Consider the following 22,969-nt stretch of genomic DNA (forward strand, 5'->3'; position numbering starts at 1 on the left):
CACCTTTAAGGTTTCAGAGTTGTTAACCACTGATTGTGATACTGAACCCACTACATTAGGGTTACATCTATGTTTAACATGCAATATTAAAAACAAAATCATCCCCAAACACTTTTGCTTGAAAGAAGAAAGTACATCATAGTAAAAGTGAATGATAAATGCATTTTAAAAAGCACCAAAACAATATAAGATTCAAATAACTTTGCCCGAAGAAATGATATTCGACAAACTTTCCCTTGCCACCATGTAACACATGCTTCAATGTCAAGAAAAGTCCTTATTAAAAGGACCACAGTGTATCTCTCTTGATAGTAATTCTTCTTATTGTTCTCTTGAGATAACACTTCCCAAAGTTTGGCAGGGAGCTTAAGAAGACCAATCTCTTTAGCAATAGCCAATGATTGCACTAAGTAAATATTTTATACAAAATTAGAAGGTAATGATGTATCTTTTTTAAGATAATAGTAGGCCCCATTAGTTACCAGTTAAAAGTGGTTATGCTCTGCATGTAATTTCAGTTTGAAAAACCTGCATATTTCATTGTCTAGGAAAGATCAAAATAAATTAAAAACACAATAAAGCAAGTTTTAAACTGGACATATTTTTAGAGTTTGAATGTTTTCCACTGAAGCTAATGTTGCTGTTTGTATTAGAAAATTGTGTCTTCAGATAAAATGAGTATCTAAAGTTTAGGTTTATAAATGGTAAGAACATTTCTGCTTTATCTAATTTTTCATCTTTTCTGCTTCCTTCTTTTTTTTTCAAAGGAAAAGGGATGATGAAAATAAATATAAAATGGAAGAATAAATTATATGTCTAGAAATTCAAATGTTCTAACAAAATTTCAGTAACTAAATAAAGCCACTGTCATTTTTTAATTAATTTTATTAATTTTTATTTTACTACAGAAAAATCTGGGAAGTTTAAAAGCCAGCATGGTGCAGATTTTTTAAAATCTTTGATACTTTTTTTTTTAAACAAACCTGAAATTTCTAACCAGCTGTTATGCTCCCTGAAGGATTCTGTCCAGTTATTGATGGTCCCCTTTCCCACACTGGGACAGTGCTGTTAGTGTTTGAAACTTGTTAGTGAGAAGCTGTGCAAACCCTTCTGAAACTTTGAGAACTGTGACGCAGGAAATCGCTGTGCAGTCAGGCTGACATTTGTACCCATCTATTTAGGGAGACTGCAATTAGGCTAACTTGTGTTGCTGTGTGAAAAAAGATCATCGTGATTTCATGATAGAGAACTGCAATCTGCTTGTTTTATCCGTCCTTTAGCGCTAGTATAGGTTATCTCTGCATGAGGGTTGGTGTTGCATGAATTCCCTCGAGCTTCTTTCAGTTATGTCATGTACTTAATTCTTCTTTGGTACAAGGGCATGAACAATGTTTGGTGGATCAGCTTAAACTTCATATTACTAATTCCAAACCAATTGTATTCATTTTCTGAAGTATAGTCTTCAATTATTAATATTGTAATAAAGTACAAAGCAATTTGAGGATAGTGATATTTATTTAGAGGAGCAGTGAGATTCCACAGAGATGAACAGGACCATTACAAAAAGCAGACACATATGCTATTTTGTTTTGTTTTATTTTTCTCATCTTTTTCCTACTGTAAAATGACTAAAACTAGAATACATGATAGCTGTGAACACAGGGAATCCATACCAGAATTCCTTTTTTCCTTTTCCTGAAGTGGTCCCACATGCATACACATATAGTCTGCCTTGTTTTGTTGGTATTTTCTTTATAGCCTGACAAGGCTGTGTCCCTAGCATTATATACCAATTTGCAGAATAATCTTTTGAATCCTGAAGATGTGTGTTGTCCTCAGGTGCATTTGTTTTGTCTGTGAAAGCCAGTGCTCTTATAAGAAAGAGGTAAATGGCTCTGTTTTCGCTATTATATAATTTCTGATTATTATATAATTATATAATGTGAGGGGAGTGAGGGACTGGAACAGGTTGCCCAGAGAAATTCTGGGTACCCCATCCCGGGAAGTGTTCAAGGTCAGGCTGGATGACACTTGTAGCAGCCTAGTCTAGTGAAAGGTGTCCCTGCATATGGGGGGTGGGGGAGAAACAGGAAATAGATGATATCTGAGGTCCCTTCCAACGCAACCCATTCTGTGTTTCCATGGCATATTTTTAAATTGACAACACTAAAGATTCTACTGAACTGTTTTGTAGTTGCCCTTTAAAAAGTTCTTGAAGATCATAGGCATAGGTGTAGGAGAGATATTGAAAGGATGTGACTCCTCTTTACACTATCATGCATGGGCATAGGCAGACCCATCAGTAGGCTGAGAAAGCAGGTAATTTTTAATTATCTAGTCAATGGTTTCTTATCAAGGGGGTCAGTGAAAAACAGCTTCTTCTCTTTTAATGTAAACATTCAGAAAATATGTGACAAACTGTCCAGTGAAATCATTCTGAGATTTTACCAGACTGCAGAGAAACCACTTCCAGTTACAGTGTAGTTAGGTCTCTTAAATGAAAAGGATGAAAGATGCCAAGAGGAATGAAACTGGGAATATACTTTGAGAAGAAACAAGTCCAAACTCTGGTATGGCAAGAGGGAGAACTGTGTGAGAAGAAAGATTGTCCAGGATTAGTGTTAAAACTGTTCAGGAGGAAAAAAAATGGCAATAACTTTTAATCCCATAGGAAACTAGATCCCAGTTAGTGCAAAAGATTAAAACATTGGCTTCAGTGGCAGCAGTGGCCAGGTGACTCTGTGATGTGCAGGGTATTCTGTTATTCTTCAAGGCCTGAGATGCTGCACTCCAATGTGCCTTACCATTGAAGCTGTAGTGAGTGTCTTGCTCTAGGGACAGCTGCTGATCTTCATTATCTTATACTTCTGTGTGTCCCAGCAACCAAAGCACCCAAGTGATTGTTTTCTAAAGCACTTAGTTATCCAGTAAGGTAAGTTTTTCAAGGAACAAATGGGATTCATAGTGTTTGATGAGACTTTTACCTAGGCCAGCCTCACCAACTGACCCCAGCTGCCTGATTGCATCTGCCAGAATGATTATTGGCTATAGCCCCTTTCCAGCTAAGGCTTCTCGGCTTCCTCTCTGCAGGCAGAGCTAAAAAGCAAGCCATAGGAGTGGAGGTGTGATCCTATAGATGTGGGTAAATGTAGAGGTGCAAAAATGAGGAAGGTGATCAGCAATTCGTTCTGTCAGACTGGCTTGCTAACCACCATGCTGCTTTGATTTTTATTCCTTTTATCAGTATCTGCAGTATCTGCCTTCCAAGCCCAAACTCCCATGCCATATGCTGCCAGTACTGTCCTCCATCTGCATGAAGAGCAGTCACAGACAACAGTCATAATAGCTGGCCACAGACATCCATCACCCTTATTGCTCCTTCAGTTTGTATTTCACAAGATCAGCCTGTTACAATTTAATTGTCTCTCCCAGTCACTTAGTCAGGTGGGTAGATTTTGTAGGAAGGAGAAAAGATGGAGAGTTGGGGCTATAGTTGTATCATTGCAAAGAGATGACATATGGCACATCTTACTCTTATTTTTTTAAACAAAATGGCAGTTCTTTAAAATCTGATTTTTAAAGACTGTGTTATTTTGTGCTGAACATACAGTATCAAGTTAAATCCTTTTTCAGATCTGGGTCCTCTGTAGAGCTTTCTCCTGAACAGAAATGTCAGGGTTTGACCTACTAATTTCAGCAGCATGCTGACAAAATAATGAATGAAGAGAGGAACTCTGTTCTTGTGGTTGGATAATATTTACGAGTGTTGCCAAATCATGGAGTGCTGGACAAAGGCAAGAAAATTTTTCCTTCCAGTATGTAAGCACAAACAGTATAGTCTAAATCATATCAGTCCTGCAGCTCTAAATTCCTTTGTCTGTTTCCGTTCATTAAAAAAAAAAACCAAACTCTTCCCTGGTCAAGGAATGGGCATCTTAGGGCCGTTTTTGTATTGATCTTATCTCCCATGCTCTGAGCCGCCTTTTCCTAATGGTAGTTACAATGATTTACAAATGGGGGATTATCTGTAAAGGTGGTCCTTTGTCCCTTCCTGCAGGCTTGATGAAACAACTTCTTCACATGGAAGCTAACATGAACGAATCCATACGGAGAGGGAGGCTGAGTCAAGGAATCCATCCTCACGCTAAATTCATTTGTGTTTCTCTCCCACTGTTTTCAAAGTGTTTACAATCTAGAGGACACTCATCATCTAAGGGGGGCTAGGATGGCGCTAGGATTAAGCTTTTTCCTGGAATGTACGGAGGAGAAGATATCAGGAAGAGGTACAGAAGCTGAAATTGTGACATTAACGTTCTCCTTACTCACTTCTCCTTTCCACACCTAGTATGCCAGAAAATGAGTCCTGGAAGTACTTCAGCTTTTTCTATGGCATCCATTCCCAATAATCAAGTTTCAATTTGACATCAGGAGTTCTGATTTAACTAACATAATACAAATTTGGCAGGGGGCTCAGATGATACCACTTGGCCAAACAACTCTACAGTAAGCAAATTCTTACAACACAAAATAAATATGCAAATTGCCAAGTTGTAACTTTTCCCCAGAAGTCTATCTTGATTCAATAAAATTCTCATCCTTGTAGGAAAAATGAGTCTTGATGTAAGGTACTGTTTCCAACAAGTTTCATTTGCAACCTTTTGACTTTTGGTGAAGATAAATGAAAAAATGCCTATAGGCCTGGAGGGGCCAAGTGCCACAGTGGAGGTAGAGGTGCACAGGTTGAAGGACCTAGAAATGGGCACCACAAAGTACTAGACAGACATCCCCCAGCACTGGATCAATGAAGAACGTGCATTGACCTAGATAAAAGGGGTGTCAAGGAAAATGGGTAAATTCTATGTGAATTTATTTAGTAGTTACTGCATCCTATGTGTATGTTAACCATGGATGTTTGAAATGTTCTTGGGTAGCAAAGTCAAGGTAATGTAAATTACAAGGTTATGTTTTAAGAATGAAAGGACATTTTATTTGCTCTGTTCCTATAACATCTCCTGGTTCCTGCAAAGTTTTGGCAAGTCATTTATCTTTGTCTCTGCTTTCCAACTTTCAGATGGTATTGATGGCCTCCTTTGTGAGTGTGTGTTCAAAGCACTATGTGCTTCTCTTCTCCTTTTCCATCTCTGTCTAATATTCTGCTATTCCTTACCCAGTAGTGCTCTGTCATAGAATCTGCAGAAGATTAAATTATTTTGAGTAATTAGAGTATTTTCAGTAGAAATATAAGTTTCCTATACTGCAATGTTCATGTATTTTTAATTTTCTACTCCCATTAAAAATATTAGGAAACCACTTTGATTCAGGATTAGAAAAACCTTATGTGAAGTCCAGCCACATCTCAAAAGCTACATTACAAGCACTTAAAAAAAATTTGCAGTTTAAAAAAAGCAAGCTTTGAAAAGCTAGAAATAAGCAGTTATTGAATTCGAGCACTGTTTATGTTTACAGATACTCATATTTTCCTCATTGTCTGTCTAATTGGAGAGACCTATTGAACCTTAGCTCAAACCTCTTGCTTTTCTGGTAAGGAAGACTACTTTGTTTACTATAGACTATTGATATTATACAGTTCATGGAATCTGTTTTATAGATTTCAAAAGGAACATAGAACATAGGCCCTGGATGCATTAAATTCTATTAGGATTCTACTCTATTAGAATTCTGTAAAGAAAAAACACTGAGAAAGGAAAATATAGTAATATATAGTGCTTAGTCATATAATATCTTTGAACACATATTTTTGGAACACTCTGAAACCCTACAGTACTCTTTATGATTAAAGGTAGAAGAGAGTTTGCAAACAAATATACTCTAGGCAAAACCAAGTTTAAATAAATAATTTTGTCCAAAGCCTCTTCAGCCCTTGCATTTCTATATCTACTGCACTTGGGTTAATTAGATGGTGGCAAGTTGATATTTGTGATCACCTTTCCTGTCGAACAGCAGTATCCTTTTATAATGCTATCTTCTTGACAAGTGCTCACTTTTCTGTGGGTTATGGGTTGAGTGGACAGACTCAGTTGACAGACAGTCCTGGTTGCTATACTGAGTGGTATATGCTGTGCCTTAAGCTCACTGACATCTCACAACTGTGCCAATGCTCTTGGTAAGGAAACCTAGTAGTTAAGGTACATGGTTTACTCTACACAGCCTGTAAGTATCAGATCTTAATTCCATATTTTGTGTATATGTTTGGTTTGCGTGGCAAGGTTTTGGGGGGGGGGGGGCTACAGGGGGGGCCTCTGTGAGAAGCTACCAGAAGCTTCCCACATATCTGACAGAGCCAATGCCAGTCAGCTCCAAGACAGACCCACTGGTGGCCAAGGCCAAGGCCATCATCGAGAGTGGTAGCACCTCTGTGATAATATAGTTAAAAAGAGGGAATGGCCGTGTGAGAGAGCCTGTGTTAGAGCCTATGGTGAGGCAGACTGTGGAGAGAAGGTAGAGCATTTGGGAGTAAAGTTAAGCCCAGGAAGAAGAGGGGCCTGGGGAGAAGGTGGTTTAAGATTTGATTTTAATTCTCGTTATCCTACTCTGATTTGATTGGTAATAAATTAAAATAATTTCCCTAGGTCGAGTCTGTTTTGCCTCTGACAATAATTGGTGAGTGATCTCCCCCTGCCTTTATCTCAGCTCATGAGCTTTTGTTATATTTTCTTTCCCTGTGCAGCTGAGGGGGGCAGTGATAGGGAGGCTTTGGTGAATACCTGATGTGCAGACAGGTTCAAATCACCGGTGTAACTGCCACTTTAGCTTCTGTCAGCGCAAATTATTGGCAATGTTATCCAGTGGATTAAAACTCCAAGGGAGACTTTGTGAGATGGATGAACATATTTTCCCCTGGAAGTTGCTCGTTCTCGTACCCTACTACGATCTGACTTGCTACTGCAGTCCTTTCTTTATTGAGTGGATGTGACGTTTTAGCAGCTGGTCATATTTTTGTTTTGTTTGCATGGCAGGACTTAGAAACATAAAGGTAAAGGCCTGCTTTTCATTAGCCAACTTCTGTAATGCTGGAGGAGTGCAGCAGCTTGGGCATGCTTTGAGTTTAAAATGCAGCACACAGTATGCATTGGCTCAGTCCTCTAGAGAAACAGAAGCTGACATCAACATTCAGAATAGTTCCTGTTTCTGCTCTAGTCCAGAATCATATCTAAAAGGTATCATTTCACAAAACTTTCCAGAATATACAATTTATATTTTCAAAAGGCACTGTCAGAATTGTTAATTCTAATTATAGTTGGAGTTCACACCATCAGATAGGGCAGGTTTTTATGATGCATATTGTAATGTGGGGGAAAAAAATAACCCTCTGAATAATGTATTTTCTAGGAAACCCATGGACAGGTATCACTTTCTTAATTTGTTTTGCATTCTTTTTCCCTAGGAAATGCCCTTTATCAGCATGTTGCTAATTTCTATTTCTTTACTTGCATTATGATATCTGTACTCGAGTGGGATTAGTAGACTAGTGGCTGGAGTTCCACCAGCTGTGTAATAACAATTGCTTTCTGCAAATTATGTGGCCTAAACACACCTGCATGTGTTTCTTGTAATATTTTAGTGCTTAGTAATTGACTGGCAGTATACTGGTGCTTTCCTAGCTCATGGGAAAAAAGATTTATTTGGGTACACCATCCTAGATGCTGAATAGCATGGAAGCAAGCCTTCCTGTTAGGACTGCTGAATATCGCTGATTACTAGGCTCAGCAGGCATCAGTTATAAGAGCAACTACATATTAGTTATTATATATATATATATTAATTAATATTAATAATTTCTACTTCAATAACATCTGGAGGCCCCACTGGATACCAGGACTCCAGTGTGGTAGATAATATACAAACATACTGTTTGATAAGCCTGTGACTTCATAGTATGAAAAGAAAAGCTGGAGGGAGAGAAATGGAAGTGACTCATTCAAGGTACAGCAGAACAGTGGTAAAAGCAGAAATCTTTTCTGTCTTTCAGCGATGTACTCTAACTAGTCTTGGCTACCTCTGTTAGTGAGTTAAAATTTGAAAGGTCTCATGCTGCACTAACAATATCACCTTATATGAAATATGGAAACTTGTGGTACAAAATTAATTCCTGGGTGTATTTCTGTTGATATTATGTATTAATGTTACCTAAAATGCTGCAGTGATACATAAAGCTCTTACCTGGTGCAGGGTATCTGATCTGAAATAAACAAGCAGCTTTTGTATCTCATATCTCTTCTTTGGCCGAAATATTTTGTGTGCTTTGTTGTACATAATTAATCACTCCTGACCCTGATAGAATTGTCACAGATTTGAGCTTCTTGTCCATTTTTTTTCTTTGGCTTGTCTTCAGGGTAGTTTTGTTTATAAAATAAACTTTTATTAGACAAAAGGCAAAGACTGAAAGAGGGAAGGATGATGGGAGAGAAAGAGATAAGGTAAAGCAAGAGAATGGCAGTTTCACATCCCAGTGGTAACTCTTTCTGTAATACTGTGAAGGTGTTTGGTTAAAAAAAAAAATCGAGAACAGAAGAGAGTAAGACATGCTTTAGTAGCACTGTATTGCTGTACTGCAACTTCTTGTAGTATGGGCCATTAAAGAAGTATTATATTGCAGTCTATGTCCCACATAAACAGTCAACTGGCAAAAAGAAAGACACTTTGGAAAGCCTGCTAAGCTCTTAACAAGGAAACTGGTATACATTCTACTTGAGCTAAATGATGTAATGTATCTCAAAACAAAGGGTAGAGATCATCTTTCCATATGAAGGAACACTCCCAGGGAGCACTCCTGAATTAGACTGTTTGCCGTGGTGAATAAGGCTCAAATATGAACCCCAATGGTAAGATTGTGGCCAAAAGACATTATGTGGTCTTTGAGCATAAAAAACAAGTAATTTTTTAATTTCTGTAAACCAAAGTTAAAAAATTTTGGTACGTACTTTTGAAGAAAAGTAGGTAAATTAAGGGAGTTACAGGGCCGTGGGGAATTTTAAATGAAGGAACCTGGTTCCAAATAAGAAACTCAGAGAGCAGGGTGGTTTTCTCTTATGCTCTATAAAGCTAGGGAGAGAGGTTTGCAGTCATGAAAAGATGAAGCTGGAACTTTAAGTCATCTGCTTTAGAATTTTCTTGCTCTGAGACAGGGCTAAATACAGCAGCCTGGCCTTGACAAATGTTTATCTAAACTATCTTTTGTAAACCTTCAATGGAAAAGATTAGACTATCATTAATCTTGCTCAGTTTCAGTGTTTCGCCACTTCATAAAATGAACGAGAATCAGTAAGAACCTTCAAGAAAATTTTGGCTTGAACACAGACTTACAAGTCATGTATAGAAGTATGATGCTAGACGGTTTTTCAGTGTAGCAAGTAAAAGTTAAAATATCTGCTTTTCAGGAAGTACTGAGCAGAAGGTTATATTTGCATTGTATTCGATGGCTCTTGATTGACTTTCTTCCCATGTATTTGTCTATTTTTGAGCGTATCTTTGGCATCCGAAAAATCCTGTGACAGTGACTGGCACAATTCAGTTATGTACTTTCTCAGAAGGTACTTTCTTTGCTTAAACATAATTACAAAATGATTTTATTATATATTTGTAGTTCCTTAAATGTGGTGAGTTGATCTTGGCTATATGCCGGGTCTCAGCGAAACTGGTATATCCCTCCCCTTCCCAGATGGACAGGTGAGAGAGAGTAAGATGAAAAACAACTTGTAGGTTGAGATAAGGCAGTTTACTAAAGCAATAGTGAAAGTCTGTGCACACAGACTCAAAGAGTATGCAAGCAATGTTTGGCTACTTCCTGGGAAGCAGGGTTTCAGCATGCGGAGCGGTTTCTCAGCAGGCAGCCATTGTAAACAACAAATTCCCCCCCTTCCTCCTCCTTTCCTTAGCTTTTATATCTGAGCTGATGTCATGTGGTATGGAATATCCCTTTGGTTAGTTTGGGTCAGCTGACCTGGTTGTGTGCCCTCCCAGGATCTTGCCCTCGATGGGAAAAGGAAGGAATGTTGAGACAGCGGTGATGCTGTGCCAGCACTGTCCAGCAGTAGCCAAAACACTGGTGTGTTGTCAACACCTTTCTAGCTACCAGTGCAAAGTACAGCACTGTGTGGGCTGCTATGGGGAAATGAACTCCATTGCATCCAGACCCAATACATTGAGTTATAAAGAAATAGTGCTGAATCATTGCTTTTTTATGATTCTAAGTATACACAATTTTAAGTGTGATACTTTTTTTGAGCTTTCTATATCTCCTCTTTTTTCTTTTGAGATGGGCTGTAAAAATCTGTGTACTGTGTTAAAGAATTAAAGTCAAAGATCCACCATTAAATTATAACAGATTTTCCTTTTGTACACCATTCCTTTTCATTATAATTCTTGTCATTCCACTTGCCTTTTTGACCATGTTCAGTGCTGGGCCAATCTCATCAAAGAAGCAACAGCAATGAATCCAAGGATTCTTTCCTCAGCTTTAAATGTTCAAATCACAAATAAGTGTTGCTCTAAAATATGTCCTATAATTTAACAAAGAATCAATTCAGACAAGATATATTGCCTCATATAAAATTTTAGAGGAGTCTAGATTATATCAATTGTCCTTTTTAGCCTTATAAATTATGTATCTCTGAGAATTGCTTCTTTTAAAAGCCAAGCCCCCAAAGGGTAATAATTTCTGTTTATTTTGTCCTCTGTGCATGTCATTCTTTCTGATGAATAGGTTTGTAACTGGCATTTAGTAGATCTGGTTTAGCACCTTAAAGAAACTGTAACAAGCAGAATATAACAAAAAATTACCTACTGTTCCTTATAACAACCCTCAAAAATCAGCCAAAATTACCTGGCCTGTGTACTTCCTTTCCCCTTAAAAACATTTTTTCTTGTTTCAAGGTAACTGTAGAGTGTTGGCACCCTAATTAAAAGCTTCCAAGTCAGGTGAGCTTCAGTGCCTGTCATTTCTTTAAGAGCATTTGATGTTTCTGTTGATTATCATATTTGCCAAGGTGGCCATACTTGTGCTTGACCATTCCTTCCCTTCCACTATTATTTGAATAAAGCAAGACTTCATCCAATAAGCTTTCCCTTTACCCATCTCTAGAGTTTTGTACACATTTAATCCTGATTTCAGACTTACCTCTCAATGATATTAAAAACTATACTAAATATGACCAGCCAGAGAGGAGCAGAACTAACTGCCTTATACTCTGTGCTGAACACAGGTTCTAATATTTCGCCTTCTTAAATCCATTGATGCACATATACTGGAAAGACCTGTCCAGCTGTGCATTTAGTTCTAGTTGCTGCCCAGAAAGGTCCTCTAAGCACAATGCTGTTTTTTACTATTTTCTTGTCAACAGCATGTTGAAGATGAGTCAGCAGTTCCCTGGCAGCCAGGAGGGCCAACCGTGTCCTGGGAGGCATCAGGCAAAGCATCACCAGCCGGTTGAGGGAGGGGATTGTTCTGCTCTAGTCGGCACTGGGGCAGCCTCACCTTGAATATTGTGTGCAGTTTTGGTCACTGCAATATAAGAAAGATATTTAGAGTATCCAAAGGAGGGCAATGAAGATGGTCAAGGGCCTCAAGGGGAAGCCATACAAGGAGCAGCTGAGGTCACTTGGTCTGTTAAGCCTGGAGGGGGCTGAAGGGAGACCTCATTGCAGTCTACAACTTCCTTGTGAGGGGAAGAGGAGGGGCAGGCACTGATCTCTTCTCTGTGGTGACCAGTGGTAGAACACAAGGGAATGGCCTGAAGTTGTGTCAGGGGAAGTTTAGGTTGGATATTAGAAAAAGGTTGTTCACCCAGAGGGTGGTTGAGCACTGGAACAGGGTCCCGAGGGAAGTGGTCACAGCACCAAGCCTGACAGAGTTCAAGAAGCATTGGGATGATACTCTCAGGCACATCGTGTGGTTCTTGGGGATGGTCCTGTACAGGACTAGGAGTTGGACTTGATGATCCCTGTGGACCAGCATATTCCGTGAGAGCAAAGAACTTTCTGAGTTATTGTTTACAGTGAGAGTTCACAGAAAGTGATTTGATGTTGTAGTAATAAGTGAATATGCTCTGTGGAATATACATCTATACCTTTGACTCTCCTGGATACCTTGCTGCCTTTAGCGCTGTTGTGCTAAGTCCCCTAAACCACCAAAAGTTAATGATCCTTCAGCTGGACTAACATCCAGAATCGAGTTTAAGGCAAAGCAAAAAAGAAAAAACAATCAGGCAAGCAAAACCCCAAAGGAAATCAAGCAAACAAATTCTTAAGAATAAAGTGAAAACAATTCTAAAAAGGGAGAAATCTCTTTTTAAATACATAGACTGTAACTGTGAGGAGCCTAAGTTAGAGAAAGTCATTCCAGGAAGAGCAATGCTTGGCTTTATAAGAAAACAAAGCAATTTTCCTGAATTGAGAGGGCAGCACAGTTGAAGTGTACTCATGTGGCATTTGTGGGGAAAAAAAGTTTACAAAACCTTCCTACAGTGCGAAATGACTTATATTACTAAAAGAGCTTGTATTGCTTTCAACTGAGAGCAGTAAAATCAGCAGTGATCTGCAAGAAGGAGTAACTAGGAGTGTTGTCTGCCAGGTTTGGGCTGATGTCTAGCCATGTTGGAACCAGCCAGGGTGGGAGGAGGAGGCAGTCTGTGCAGTAATGACTATTAAAAAATAATGAAGTAAAATGAGTGTGAGAAAATACAGTTACCCTAGGATTCTAGTCAGGTTTCAGGTATGTTTTATAAATGCTTTATTTTTAATTTTACATTTATCTCCAGAAAAATAAGCAAAACAATATAAAGATACTGGGATAAACTCTGCTTTCACTTGCATCAGGAGGAATCGAGTTTCTTCAACAAATAGCTATTGATTCATATTGATGCAGCTGAGAGTAGGACTTGTCCTAATGCTCAGAGTTCTCTCTCTCAGGTTTTGAAGTGAAATGCTCTCTGCATGCAGGGAACAAACATATTCTTTCAGTGTGGATTATTTGAATCTTAGATTAAGAAAAAGAAAACCTAATGGTAAAGCCCTTTTCAGAACAGAGTGCATGTGGCTGTTCACGTATGTGTCCTCTCTAACACACTCCAACTGCTCATCTTACAAAACCACTGCCAACCCCATTTTATTTTCTTTCTACTTGATCTGCAACAGAAAGACAGATCCCTTCAGAATGTAAAGGCACAGCATGGAGAAAGCAAAGGCCTGATAATTTGCATGCAGACAGGCTCTAGTTTTCTTTGAATGGAGGGAAACAAAAGAAAAAAAACATACCTGCAAAACTGTCAAACCTCAGAAATTTTCCTCAAACCCCTTCAGAGGAAAGGAGTTAGTTTTGGAGGAGCTGAAAGTAGAAGCTGAGAAAAGTTTAGGATCTGCTCCTCTTGAATTGTAGTTGCTCTCAGATCTGAAAGGTTGGGATTGTGAGGATATCACCAATGTTTAAGTAAAATATGTCTGGATTTGCGGAGTTTATAGAGCTTGGAAAGATAGGTGACTATCACCCCTCTGTCCCAGGTGAATAATCTGTTTAACAAAAAATGTAACAGAAAAGGTTGCCCAAAGTGAAATAATGCTTAAGGGCAAGCAATAAATTGCAGATTTCCTGATCCTGTAGTTTAGCTCCTGTATTGTTTATTAATGTTCAAAATATTTGATAACAATGCATATAATGACAAACTGTTGCCAGGAGCCTGAGTAGAATAGAGGGGTCAAGGGGAGGCCTTGTACAATTTTTTTTTTAAGTACTTTGGTTTTTTTGTTCTTATAATTTATCTACAATCATTCCATTATATGATCATAATTACTTGTCTGAAGTCCTAGAGACATCATGACAGAAGCTTATCTCCAGAAAGTCTGTAAGCAACAGAACAGTAATGTGGCTTTTGAGGGCAGCAATTTTATGGGACAAATCAACACAAGTCAAATTCTTGAGAAACTTTAAAAATCCTATTTGGCTCAGTAGCCTTAAATAAAGAAGAGGAGAAGTAAAATACAGACTGAATGCTGAGTTCACCTCATTATTTATAAATAAAATGGTTCTCAGTTTTCCAAGATATAGTGCCAGCACTTGATGTCTCTTCAAGATTTCAAAAACATTAATTAATCATTGTCTTTTCATGGAAAGTTTTTGTGGCAGCCCAGTAAATACCAATACAGAGAGGAAAAAATTCACACTTAAATGTTTAAATTCTCTTGAGCTCTTCTGGACCATGTAACTTGTATGCTCTTTGTGGCTCTGCATTCACCTTTTTCCTTGCTGTATGGTTAGGATTTTTTTTCTGTAACTGCAAAATAAACTTTAAAGGTGGTCACTCTAAAGTAAACTTTCTTTGTCACATACTTACTGGTCTAGTCAATACCTTTGTATTGTAATGTGGGAAAAAAAAACCCCTAGCTGAATGTGTGGGGAAAGGAATGAAAGGTCATGTCCATCATGAAGTGCTAAAGTTTAATGGTAAAGCTTGTCTTCGAGATTTAGAAGGAAGGTGGGTCTTGGTAAAAGCTACTTTTAATGAGGTGTCGTAGTGTAGGAAACTAGAATAGAAGAGATGTTGAAAATAAATCATGGATTTGCCCCCTGTGTCCATGGTCACTGTTCTTCACTGGAGGATTTTCTTTGTGCTTTACTTTACTTCCTTTTTTTTCCTTCCAGGAATCCATAAACTAATTGTTGCTTTTTTCATAGTGTCTGGTGCCCTGGAGATATAAAATACCATGAATAAACTGTATCTTGAAGTCTGTGTGTGCAGTTTGGCTTCAATAGCCCTACTTTCTGCATATTGTGTTATATTGTTTTTTATCCTGATAACTGGAACAAAACCTTTTTCATTACAAGATTCTACTCAGTTCAAATAAGAGTATTAAAAGTTGTGCTTCTGCAAAATTTTTGTTAAAGAGTCACAAAGATCTCTGCCCAGGGGTGATCTGAAGAGAGCTGGAGTAGGCCTTCCATCAGACCCATGGGGTTTGGGGGGTTTTTTTAGACCAATTTTTGCATTTCTTAGTTGCAACAAAGTGTTATACTACTTTTAGAAGGGCTATGTTCTCTTGGCTCTAGGAGGGTGGGCAGTCTGTTCAGGATGACGGCAGCATCGGTTTGCTCATTTCCCTCCTCTCTCCATCAGGCTAAAGGCAACTGGCAGTTTGCAGTCCTTTACTTCCAGAATCTTATCCCTTTCCCTGTTTGCCCTCTTATCATTGGCCCTTCAAATAGGTCTTTTTCTTCAAGCCCCATGAAAGGGAATGGTGAAAGGCTCTATTTCCTTTTCCTCGAAGGAGAGATCAGAAACATTTTCTTGTTTTTCCCACCATCTTCTTCCCCACTTGCAAGTGAGAAAATCTTTGCCTTGCTAAGCCTGTAGGGCTTAATTCACTCTGCTGAATACCTCTTAATCCCTTCCTCTTCTGTGGTGGTGGTGATCTTTTCCATTAGACAAGGTGCAGCTCTTCATCTTACCTGCTCACCAAGGTGGACTCTTATTAGAGCAGCCACAGTTTGCAAAAGAAGTTTGATGTATTGATGGTGATTGAAAAAACTGTATTAGAGGTTGTCCAGGAGATTGATGACAGGGCAGCACCTTGCTAAACCACAGTATCAGTGTCTGGGTTACTTGGTCAGTAGATAGTATTTGAGTCTTCGAGGAAAAATTAATCACTTGTTCTTTGCTAATTGCTGTGCAAGTAAAGATAATTATATGCTTGCCAGCAAAAGATTCACTAAAACAGTGTTGGGAGATCACATATCAAAGAAGGGGTAAATCTGTGCCAGCAATGCTTTTACCTGAAATAAATCTCTGTTAACTGAAACCTCTCTTATTTTTGGGGTAACATTAGAGAAGAAAGGTTGGTTGTTTTCAAATGGCATTTAGTTCATGAATCTGCTGGGAGCAGCAATCCACTTACCTCATGTTCCAGTGTAAAAAGGAAGATGATACTGATGTCTTAAAGGAAAGTCCATCCAAAGCATAACAGTGCTTGAAACTGCATGTTTCATGCAGTACATGAAACTGTTCCTATCATGCTTACATTTAGCAGAGTCTAAAATTTACCATTGTAATGAGAGGAAAACCAAGGTGCTTACAGTTGCAGTGCTAAACTTCAAGTAGTTGAACTACAATTCATTACCTCTTCAGCTACAAGACTGTTTGGTTTCCTTTCCTAATAACAGTGTTGTAGTTTGATACCAGGGGATTTGGTGTTAGGAAAACAAATGTCAAAAAAAGAAGTGAATTGAAGATACAAGGAAGTTGTAGTGCATATTTTGGTATGAGTAAACTTTGAAATGTAAGGTAAAGCAGGAATCAGAAAGGGCCTCTCTGAGAAATTGAAATACATCCAGGCATTTTAAGAAAATGGAGTTTTGATAACAGGAGACAGGAGTAAATCCAGGAGAGGAATCCAAGGTGGCCCTCAAGTACAAGAGGAGAGATTTTTTTCTTAGTGCTGAGATTTGCTAGTGCAAATGTAGTAAAGTTAGGGTAACAGCCCTGAAGGATGGAGTCCTATGCCCACCAAGCACGTATGTAAGGTAGTAACAATAACAGAATTGTCTCGCACCCCTTTAGTATATGTCAGGGTTTTTTTGAAGAAGGTATATTTGCATACAGCATGGCCATCTACTCTCTGTTGTTGTTTCTTCCTTGCTTTTTCTATTAAGACCGTCAGCAGAGTTTTGCCAATTTTATAGTATTGATGGCTAGCAAATGCATTGGCTTCCTGTATGATACATTACTTCTGCCTTTCTGCACCAATTTTGGATCTGTGCAGTACATCTAATATGCCTTCCTAATTGTTGACACCAGCATACTGTTGAGTGGCATCAGCCTCTCCTTGTTGAGTGTTTGAAGATACATTCCCATTAACTGTATATTGTACAGTGACGAGAATTTCTGGCGCTGTTTAAATCAGTAGTATTAAATGCGGATATCTAATGTGAAGATGTTCTGGGCATGTATTTTACGATCTAAGGTCATTGAATATGGTTGTTGCTTGAACTACATGAGGGGAGCTGTAGGAAGAAGTGTTGTGGCTAGTACAACGGGCTTTGCCTGCTCTTCTCTTTCAATCAGTACCTGATGGAAAGTTTTGGGAAAACACTACGGAAGACTGTGTTATTGATTAGGCACTGCGTGCTGTGTGATGTAGAAAAGCAAAAGACTGGCTGCTCTTGTGTTTTAGGTATTTTAGCAATTAGGTTCCCTCAGGTTGTCAAAGTCAGCTAATTAAATTTTTTACCCTTCTAATTCCATCCATCTTTTTGCTGCATTCTACCTACTGGATCCCAGTTATTTGTTTTAGGGTGAGGGCTGTTTGTTTCCCAAGCAGAATAACAAAACAGTTGGTGGGATACAGGCTGACTGTGGCTGTATTTCAGATAACAGGTGACTTGTAATAATCAGTAGAAATGTTGCTCAAATAACTATTTATCCACATTTCCTGATTTTAGTTGCCTTATTTCTCACCTGTCTTCTGTGATGTTTTACGGGAACAAATGAGTCACTGTCTTCAGCTGAATGCTGTAGAGTGTGAAACACAGTGTTTATTTTGAAGCAGAGCCAATGAAATGCGTCCTGACAAAGCTCAAAACGATACTTCTGTGTATTCTTCAGTGCCATCTACCGGCATAATTGCCCATTAGAGATTTATAGGCGAAGAACATGCTCCTAATCGCCAGCAATTTAAAAACATTTGTTTCTTTTTTCTTTTATTTTAGGAGCAAGGCAAGATTGGTGTAGTCTTCAATATTGGCACAGTGGATATCTCTATTAAAGAGGAAAGCACCCCTGTAAATGATGGCAAATACCACGTAGTACGCTTTACCAGGAATGGTGGCAATGCCACCCTTCAGGTTGACAGCTGGCCAGTGAATGAACACTACCCCACAGGTAAATATTTTTTTTCTTTTTGTTTTTCTCTGTAAGTGTATCTGTACCTATAAACTCATGTCTAACCACAACTGGTTGCTATATAAATCTTTGTTACTTCATCTCAACAATAAATTGACCAGCCTGGTGATGCATATTGTGTCTCTTGGAAAACAAACTAGTGGTCCTTTACACTGGAAGTATAAGCACACCAGCTGTGTGGTATGATGCACATAGATCCTGCCATTTCAGAGGTCTCTAAGTGAATCCTGATTCTGCATGGTTACAAACTCATACAACAACAAACTCGGTTTTGCTACTTGTGATATTTTCTAAATATTTAGGGGAGAGAAGTTTCACACAGACCTTACAAAAAGGAGAAGTGACTAGCCGCATCCCAGATACTGTGTATATAGATATGGAGTTGAAATGTAAGGAATGTGGAAGATTAGGCAAGTATTTGTTCAGACCTTATGCTTGCCTTCTAATTTTTCATCATCTGAATTTCATTTTCTCTTTTAGGTTTGCGGATACAAAGGTTGACATCTAACCAAAATGACAACTCTTAGTTAACTTTTAAGTCAAAATGTAGTGGAACAATTAATTGTCTCTTTGGAAATTATCACCCTAAATCCAGCAGAAATAGTGAACTGGCTTTTGAGACACTCTTGAGACTCTTGAGGTCACATGTTTCATCCTGCCACTGGCAAATCACAGCCTCATGATACTTTATGTCATTATGCTAAAGGGTCAAACTCACCCCAAGTGAAAAACAGATTGTTGTATATGATACTGACAGTGCATAAGATAGCTGAGCTATGATGATGTGTATGGTTACAAAAGGCAGAATGAGCACAAGAAAAGAATTCCAGTGTTAACAACATTCTTCTTATTCACATGTTGTTGTCTAAGTTCAAGCCATGATCTTACTAGTTTCCAGTATGAAGTCTAAGCAACTTTCAGTTCTTCTTTTGTAGGTTGTACAGTACTAACTCACTAACTAAATAGTTGTGTAGGAGTTGTTCAAAAGAAACAAACTCAAATTATAGGAAATACCCTAACTTGATGTTACATACTAATTTATGTGACGTTACACTAATGAATTACTCTAAGGGGATGATTTAATCTCTTCCACTCCCTCAGAAAGTGCACAGGAAAGTTTTTAATGTGAGGAGTCTATGCTGTGATGCTCTCTACCACATATTCAACACGGCCCTTTGTCAGTGTTCTGGTGAAGTGTGTGCAAAATGGTACACTTCAATTATTAACCTTATTTCTGTGAAAAAAAATCATTTTGAATAATGCCATGATAGACATGCTGAGTTAGATTCTCTGCTATCTATTGGTTAGAGAGGAAAGTGGGCTAGGAAAGGCCCAACTGAGGATCTTTCTTCTGCTTCTGTCATCAATTATTTTGTAAAATACCTCCAATCCAGTTGGCAGCCAATTACAATCACTAAGAACCCTATGAATAAATTTTCTTCTTAGATTACTTGCTGTAGTAAGTCCCTGGTGTAAAGAAACAAAATATTCAACTCAATGCTTTAGAGATTTTTTTATTTTTATTTAAAAGGGAAAATAAATCACACTGAAAGACTACCTCAGTACCTTCTGCTTCTGCCTTGGATAAAGATATTTCTGTGTTTTCATTAGAAGATGTATGGTTTTATGGAGTCATCATTAATCTCATGTTCTGGGCTAGTATTGAGTGTATGCAGTGGTACCTTAAGGAGAAAGGACACCTTTATCTTCCAGACACCTTTTCCTTTTTGCGCGTGTATTTCAATTTCTGTCTGTTTGTAGATGATGAATTTTTCAACCTCTCTCTGTGTAAATAAGGCTTATGGGATCATACTGTGTGTGTCTGCAGGTTTCTCCCTTCTTTTTTCAGCTGAATTTAAAAAAAAGGGGCAAAAATCAAAAAAGTAAAGATCCTACATGACTATGGAAAAAAGCAAGCAAGCAAAGAAACAAACAAAAAAAACAAGGGAGAAGGGCAGGGTTCCAGGCCTTCCAGAGGAAAGGACTGTGGCTTGATCTCAATTAATGTAAAATACCAGAATATCCATATAATGCTGCAGCATTATGAATGCCTCAGATTCAGAAAAAGATTCAATGAGCCAATAACTATAGGAAACCAATCCCTATTAGTCCTATTTTCTCTACAGTTAATGGTTGAAAAAAAAGACTAAGCAGTAGCTTTTGAAATTAAGAATTTGTTCTCTTTTACGGACCAAACTTGCATTATAGTTTCTTGTATGGAGTGCAAGACCAAACCTGTGTTCAGCAGAAATTCAACTCTGTAAAACGCTTTGTGGTTGGATGGACCCAGGCTAATCCAGTGTGTTTCAACTGGAGACTGCTGAAACTGTGATTCATGTCAGACTTGTGTAGTACTAGCTGAGGAAGCCTGTACATTTTGCATAGGATCAGGTCAATTCTGGAAACACACTTATTTGTACTGTTAAAAAAAAGTTAAATTTGTAGCACATGCATGGTTGGGCACACTGTGTTGTCTGTAAAATGAACAATTTCATGTGTACTTCGTTTTCCACATGGTGCTGCAGCCTAATGCTTGCAAATTTTATAGATTAGCTAGTGTATCTTCCTCGTCGTCACACATGGTACAATCTTCAGGCAGCAGGGCTACATTTTGAATGGCATTTCCATGCTCCTCTCTGAGTTTTATTACTTGTAGAAGGATTATAAATTCAACTAATAATTACTTGCTCAATGAAAAGCACAAATAGAAGTTGGATATTCATTAAATGAGCAAAGTGAGAGAATATTGGCTTTCCTTAAAACACAGTCTTCAGTTAAGTTGAAATTAACTGAAACTAGCCCAATGGGACCAAAATACTCTAAAGATGCATTTTTGAAACTTAAAAAAAAAGACAAGGAAGTTAAAGAAAATGAAATAGCAACAAACTTACAATTTAGGCACTGATGTTTTGGTTAATATAGCATCCAATTGCATTTCAGTGACCTGCAACACGAGCTTTCTCCTTTCTTGTGAGGACAAGGGTTAGAGAGAAATGGTAAAAAGGAATTAGTTTGGAGCTAAGGTTGGCTAAACTTTGCGACTGAAATAATCCAAATCATTAGGGATGATCTCTCATCATTAGTGTCGTTCCAACGCTGCTTGAGTTTCTCTTACTGGACAGTAAGACTGAAGAGTAAAACTGAACAGTGGCCCAGTACAGGTATCTAAGACAAAGTTCCTGAGATGGCAAATACTAGTGTTAGTACTGAGGCTGCCATCTGCAATTCAGCTGTCATGGTTCAGCCAAAACCATTGAGCTATTTGCATTAGTTTCTCCCTTTCTGCTCTCTCTCAAGAACACAATAAGGGGATTACTTTTTCCATAGGCTGTACTGATAGCCAACTTCTTGATGCTTTATTCATTAAGTTGGTCAACACAGTGTGTTTCTCAGTCAGGGTATAAATCTCTTGCTATGCTCTAAGATACAGGTCCCATGACTGCTTCCCTTCTGTTATCTCACAAGCTTTCATCCTTTTGTGTACATACAAGAAAACAGGCTGTGCTTGGACACTGTTGTTTTCTTGCTTTTATGGTCTTGGTGAGTGCCTTCTCTGTATCTAAATACTTATAGTGATGAAATTGGAGTCATTTTGGACCAAGAGTTCAGGAAGAGGAAGCACCTGACGTGTTTTTGTTTCAATTAGAATAAACCTATCAAATTTGAGACAGTTCAGAGAAATTTTCAGAATAGTTAAATCTGTCTTCACACAAAACTGGGATGTTTCAGTCCCTAAATTTTCGTTAGTTCTTAGATGTGAGATTTTTTTTCTCTGTTCGCTCACTTTTCTTGCAAAAAATACTTTGTGTGTTGCCAGATTTGTAGTGTATGTCAAAACAAGCCTGATATTCCTGTTCATTCATCCATGCACGGACTACATTTTCTACAGTAGAAAAAACCCCCAAACTAGTTGAAGAGAAGCTGTAGAGTAAGAGTGTCCGTGACATGAAAATAAAGTCTAATTGGGGTAATATTTTAAAGGAGGAGATTAAGGAAGGAAGGCAAGAGGTGGGAGGGAGTTGTCATTTAAAGAGGTGCCCGATTTAGCAAGATAGCTGTAGCCTGGATTTTTTTAATGCATTTTAAAAATTAAAACAGCACTAAGCAACTGGATTCTTATCAGGATTCATTAGTTCATCCACACACTACATATTTTATATTTTTCGCCTTTATCATTCTCTTGAGTGATCTCTCAGCCTTCTTGTAGTAGCCTCTGCCCTTTCAAATTACATTAATTTGCATTTCTTTTGCTACTGAATAAGAGAAAAAATAATTCATCCTCTATGCCCATACTTCATTTGCTCTCTCAAGTACATTTCTGAGAGGAAGATGGATTTCTGGAAAAGCTCGACAGTTAGCTCTTGACAGCAGAACTAACTGCTCTGGCTCGTAGTGTGGTCAGATAAGTGTATACCTATAAAACAAAAAGTTGAATCTGAGACCCTTATATCTGTGCTGAGGTTTTCTTTCAGAATAGTTCCAGTTCCAAGAACTGGATGTCCCTGGACATTTGGGGCATATCTTCTGATTTAATTTCATTTGAAAGCAATCCAATTTGAACTACATCTTTGGTAGTCTATGTGATACAGTCTTTGTCTGAAATATGCTTTCTAGAAACACAGGTTAAAGTGATAGTGGTTTAGATTCTCCTACCTATCTGAAATGTGAAAGGCATCAGCTCTCCCTTGCTATAATATATTTTTTCATTTACTTGGTGGAAGGTTCTGAAGTAGCTTGATTTGTACCAGGCACTTCATGTAAGACATGGAAGAAAACTGGCTGAGTTCCTACTTACTTCTTTCAATAAGTTTTCTAGCAAACTGAAGGAGTACCGTGACTAAGGAACTTCATAGTCTGCTTTGAAACAGATCATTTCTTGTCCTACTGAAGCCATTTATCACCTTTCCCTGCATATTTTCAGTCTCATACCACAAGTGGTATGGTCTTTTTGTTTGATGATTTCCCACCTCATCCCTCTACTAGAGGGAATCTGAGGAGGGTCTTTTCTTTTCTTTTCTTTCTTTTCTTTTCTTTTCTTTTCTTTTCTTTTCTTTTCTTTTCTT

At 38.2% G+C, this 22,969-nt stretch overlaps 1 protein-coding gene across 27 annotated transcripts in view; it reads left to right on the forward strand.

Annotated features, from left to right (window-relative positions):
- Nucleotides 1–22,969, forward strand: part of NRXN3 (neurexin 3) — a 935,277-nt gene that overhangs the window by 781,441 nt on the left and 130,867 nt on the right. For all 27 annotated transcript variants that reach the window (XM_018082450.2, XM_018082461.3, XM_018082475.2 and 24 more), the window contains one exon: nucleotides 17,714–17,885. In XM_018082450.2, coding sequence (XP_017937939.1) covers nucleotides 17,714–17,885 — 172 coding nt within the window. The remainder of the gene's footprint in view (nucleotides 1–17,713; nucleotides 17,886–22,969) is intronic.

This window comes from Manacus vitellinus, unplaced genomic scaffold, assembly GCF_001715985.3.
Source record: "Manacus vitellinus isolate BGI_N305 unplaced genomic scaffold, ASM171598v3 scaffold_6_pilon, whole genome shotgun sequence".
NCBI lineage: Eukaryota > Metazoa > Chordata > Aves > Passeriformes > Pipridae > Manacus > Manacus vitellinus.